The sequence below is a fragment of the Nanorana parkeri genome, unplaced genomic scaffold, assembly GCF_000935625.1.
Source record: "Nanorana parkeri isolate BGI_ZX_2015 unplaced genomic scaffold, ASM93562v1 scaffold952, whole genome shotgun sequence".
Taxonomy (NCBI): Eukaryota; Metazoa; Chordata; class Amphibia; order Anura; family Dicroglossidae; genus Nanorana; species Nanorana parkeri.
Genome location: NW_017307220.1, coordinates 627,828 through 633,115, shown reverse-complemented (window position 1 = coordinate 633,115; position 5,288 = coordinate 627,828). Strand labels below are relative to the sequence as shown.

The window sequence follows — 5,288 nt, the reverse complement described above, 5'->3', positions numbered from 1 at the left end:
AGAAGTTGATGTGTTCAATTTACTTCTAAATGTAGCAGTCTCAACAGGGTGGAACAAGGTTACTTGGGAGCTGCCAGACTGTCTCCTACAATACACATAAAACTGCAGACATAGCAAAGGCAGCTAAAGACTTTATGTGCATGCTTCAAGTACAACAATAAGATCAACTTAAGACAAACATGGGCAGGGTACAATAGGAGGGCACCCATCGAGTGTGCAACACGTGGACAATTCCCCAGACCTCACCCTTTTATTAGCAAAAGGGGCGTGTTTCTTGTGCAAGTTTGAATGGAAGTTGCACGAATATCTGTGATGAAACGGTATCGGTGTTGGCCACAGTGACCAAAAACTTTCATTAAACTTTTTGCAACTCAGACACTTTCCATTCCTCTACCATGCAATAAAATACTGACTGACTCACCTGTGTACAGTTTATGGAGTAGTCCTCTGGGTTGACAATAGTCAGCTGATACAACATCTTACACACGATTATAATGGAGGTCCAAATTGTACACAGACTTAATGCCATGTGTTGGAAACGTGAAAACGGGACAGCAAATGCCCACAGAATGACAAAGAGGAAATTCATCACAGAAACCTGAGTAACAAGTTGTAAAGTCAAGTTACGTTACGCTCTCACCAAATGTACTCATCGCCAATGAATAACCATATGCAATATATTATAAAGGAGAAACAAAGATAATTAAAACATGACTGCACCCAGAAATAATATTTCACGTTTTTGGTGAGCACTTGTGGGTTCATTTACTCAGCAATTTCTAAGACTCAACTGGTGAAATGTCAACACAGTAGTCGATCTTCACCTCCCACAATGACATAATGAAGGTTTCAGTCGGTCATGGATGGACTGTATTCTACTTATCTTAGCTAGCTTTTGCTGTGGCAAGTAGAGTACAGTACTGTCCAGTAAATAATACATTAAAAACCTCACCCATATCCATATCACCCATATCACAAGAGTTTCAAAAGAACAGTGCTGCACTCTGCAAAGCTAACATCCCTCTGAACATGAAGAAGCCATCAAGGTATCATGATTGTTGATAAATCAGGGGCCTCATAAAAATACACTTTCTGTTCAAACCTCATCTATGCTGGTGTAGGGCTAGCCACATCAAAAATGAATTCTCACCAGATATAGCTAATACATTTTGAGCTAGAAGGCTTGTATGTCTAGGGTCACACTATGACCTCTGCAAACACCTTATGGCAACTGAACAGCGGAAACAAAATCAATTGCTGCATATAAAATGTATCTTGCAATTGCCAAGGTCTCCCTAAAAAAAAAAAAAGGGCTCCAGATTTGCCTGGTGAATGCATCAACATGATTAGCCAATGGAATGCTGTTAAAGCAGATGTGCATGGTCACTGAACAAAACAACTGTACATATACTTTTTTGAGATCCTGGCCCATATTAACACAGATCTAGCTATTTCAAAATCTTGATGAAATGATGGCAAACATGACTGTCTTGAAGATAAACCATCATATCGATACACTTTTTCCCATAGTTGCCAGTTACTGTCAACATGGAGGTGGTGCTGCTGTGGCATGGGCTGCTCAACTCTGATTGGTTCCTAGTCACCAAACCACCAGGTGTAAACTGAGACTTTGTTATAGCGGACTTCAAAAGTGGATGCAAAATGCACAGTTCAAACGTTAAAAGTTCAGCTCACCTCATTTAGGGCCACCCACAAATTGTACAGGGCCACCAGTTTCAGCACGTGCAGCTCCAGGATCCGCCACAGGAAGGCCTGCACCTTGTGCAGGCGATCAGAGAACTTGCAAAAGAGGACAGTGAGACGCAGAGCAACCAGATGCCACTTGCTGAAATTTTCTGGGACATAAAACAAGAAGACGTTTAGAAAGGGCAGAATTTTTGATCACATTATTCTTACTCATGTGTCTTAAATATTAAGGACGCATCAACATTAACTAAGGAATTTATTGCTTCAGTGCTAACAAAAGAATAAGGGAATCTAGAGTGTATTAAATATATGCAGTTGTGGATCCTCCTCTAGTGGTTATATGTAGGTCATTGCATTAATTCCACTTCCCTGATCAACTAAATCTGAGCTATACAAAGTCCATTTATTAATTAGACCTGATTGGCAGACTTAGAGAGAGGAGCGGTAATGAACAACCACCTAAACCAACACTAAACAGGAAAAACAAACAAACAGTCTGCATTAACTCGGACGGAGATCAGCAAGGAGCTGATCTCCCGTCCTCCTCCTCCTGACGCCCTCCGAGCCGGTCCCGGGCCGCAGACGGCGAGCAGAAAAAAAATGCCGTCTGGAGACGGCAACCCGCCAATGCTGCAGTGCCGTCCGTCCGTTTTTTTACAACGGGCGGACGGCAAGTGGTTAATAATGAGCTAATATGGCTGCCCTAGTATACTGTAAATAGAGTATATCATTGGAAGCTTTCCAAATGACATACAAAATTAACAGGCTGATCACTTTTGACAGGTAACAGAAAAGAACACATTTAAAGACCATGGTTTACGTTAAAGAACACTCGTGAGGTGTTTTTACTTGCAAGGTGGTGAAGCACTGTGCCCTGGGGTAGGCAAGTATTCCAATCTGCTGCGGCAATTCTTTTTAAAGGCCGTTAAAGAAAATTGTTAAAATTGTTTGAGTTTATGGTCACAGACTTTAGAAAACAGCTAATGCATTTTGGGGGTTCCAAGATGTCCCCTTATCAGGGCTAATGCTGGACTGGAACTCTCAAATTGCACTGGCTGTTTTTTGTTGTAATGACTACCGAGACAGAAAATGTATCTGAACTGTCAACAATATCTTAGTGATCTCTTGGAGGTTACCCATTATCTCCTGTTTCAGTGACTGCACAGGAAGTGAGAACTTCCCCAATAAGGATACAGACAGAAATAAACTCAGAGAAGTTCTAACCCCTCACTCCTAACCTTCCCTGCACTGTTCCCCGCACTGTTTTCTTTCTCTGACTTTTCTGCCCACCAGACCCAAGGGGACTAATTACAAGAAGTGAATTGTTAGGGTTTACATACACTTTAACTCCACTTGTTTCCCATTATTCTGCATGGGTTAAGTATACCACATGCTTTCATGTTATCAACTATTCTGCTTAATTGCCCTAACAAATTCTTTCTAATTATACAAGGTGAATAAAAAGGTTTGTTTTTTTCATTAACCTTGTATAATGACAAGGTTTTTGACAGAGAGGAGATGTTACATCCGGTAATTATCAGTCTATGGAGCAAACTGAAAACCGTATAGCCATTGTCTTTGTGTAGCTTATACAGAAATTAAATTAAAAAGGCAGAATAATATGCAGGCTGTGGTAGATCCAACCTATGAATTGTTTCTGCCTCATTTGGTAAAGGCAGTAAATCTTACTTGGCAGTTAAACTGCATTCTACATGTCAGGAAACAGATACATTATAATGAAGGCATGTCAAACTCACATGAAAACGGGAGCTGGATGGTATAAAAAAAAAACCCACACACTTTGGTGCATACATTCCCTAATAGGAAAAAATGCTGCAGCACACTAAAGGATTATTATCACGGTGGGTTCTAAAATAAGCTTTATATTATAAAGAAGATCTGTGCTCGGAGAAGTATAGAGCTACAGTTTCTGAGCTCCTCTTTCAAAAAAGCGGACTTCCCCACTGACTGGGAACAAGCATGTAGGTCAGGAGTTTGGCCTATGTTTGTTCCAGGTTAGTAGTCAAAGTATTGAAGCCAGGACAAGCCAGGCAGCTAGCAGTTTTAGAAGGAGCTGAACAACCTTAGCCTGAAATTTAGGGCTGGTAATAATTAAACTTTTCGTGTTCGATGAATCAAATTTTTTTTTAATTTCGTTAGTAATCTCACGTGCCCCACTCAATATGGCCGCCGCTTGAGTGGGGCAACTCAGAATAGTAACGTGCTGGATTAGTGTGATCCTAGTTCATTTTATTACTTCATTGCTGTGCTGTATGTGTATAGCCCAATGCCTTGGCTGGCGCTCGTGCAGAACAAATATTCACCGGCCCAAGTGGCTCCGTCGGCTAACAAAGGGAAGGAGGGGGGGGGAGTCCATCCCTTCGTTAGCCGTCACGGACATCGACGTCACCGGCCTCCCCCCCCCTTCCCTTCGTTAGCCGACGGAGCCACTTGGGGAAGGGGGGAGAAGTCCGGTGACGTCGATGTCTGTGACGTCACCGGATCTCCGACGGGACTCCCAGAAGCCGGCGGAGAGGTGAGTGTTCTCATTTTTGATCAAAATTATTTTAATCAATAAAAAAGTTTAACGATTAATCGAGAAATTGAATGTTAATTTCCACAGCCCTACTGAAGTTATATCCTTTTTCCGCAGCACTGCAGTAATGGCATCAACATCAAAAGCAAAGTGAGCCTCCTAGATAGCAGGTCCTGGTCCAGAACCAGTAGAATGATCTTGATTTTTTCCTTTTTACATAAATTCCTTGAATTATTCTTGAATGTACGAATTGTCAGCTCTCACCTCCAGAATCAGATCTATCTTCAGCACATATTGGAGCACATTCTTCAGCACATTCTTCAGCACATTCTTCAGCACATTCTTCAGCATATTCTTCAGCATATTCCTCCTCTTCTTCCTCCTCTGCGTCACTCCCATGACCAGACACATCTTCTCTTGGTTCCCCTCTTGATTCCTCACTAACAAAACACACAAATAATAGTAAAACACGTATATAAATTTACTTTTAGGGATGAAGAATTGCAGAAGCCTTACACAAGACACATACATGTCCTTTATATATGTGGCCTTTAAAGCTTTCCACTACCTCCTGCTTTGCCTGTCAGAATGACCAGGGATTCTGCTGCACATTGGAGCCTGCACTTTATACCTGCAGCAGGTTTTTTTTTTTTTTTTTTAGACTCTCTGTAAAAATGCATCTTTTGCTTCCAAATATCCTATCCTATATATCTGTGCCCCCCCCCCCCCCAAAAAAAAGTGTACATCCGTCAATTATTTTACAAATGTACTAATTCACTATGAACCTTTCATTTTCCTTTGTACTGGCTGATAATCTGTCAATTTGGAATCTCCCAGAAGTGTTGGGAGCACAACAGCATAACTTTGGATGGGGCTGCTGTAAATCGGACTGTGGCAGACTGGTGCAGTATAGCAATGCTTGGATAAAAAGCTAAACTAAACTAAGCTGTGCTCCCCTGTATGCATTCCAAGGTTTCATTTGTAAATGGAATCAACATTTGTGGGTTACAAACAAACAAGGTAAGTGGTGGAGCTACAGTACAGA

General features: G+C 41.5%; 1 protein-coding gene across 1 annotated transcript in view; it reads right to left on the bottom strand.

The window, feature by feature from the left end:
* Positions 1-5,288, bottom strand: part of PIEZO1 (piezo type mechanosensitive ion channel component 1) — a 190,125-nt gene that overhangs the window by 49,342 nt on the left and 135,495 nt on the right. The window contains 4 exon segments of the mRNA XM_018566479.1: positions 422-598; positions 1,696-1,867; positions 2,534-2,566; positions 4,549-4,625. Of these exon segments, the coding sequence (XP_018421981.1) occupies positions 422-598; positions 1,696-1,867; positions 2,534-2,566; positions 4,549-4,625 (459 nt within the window).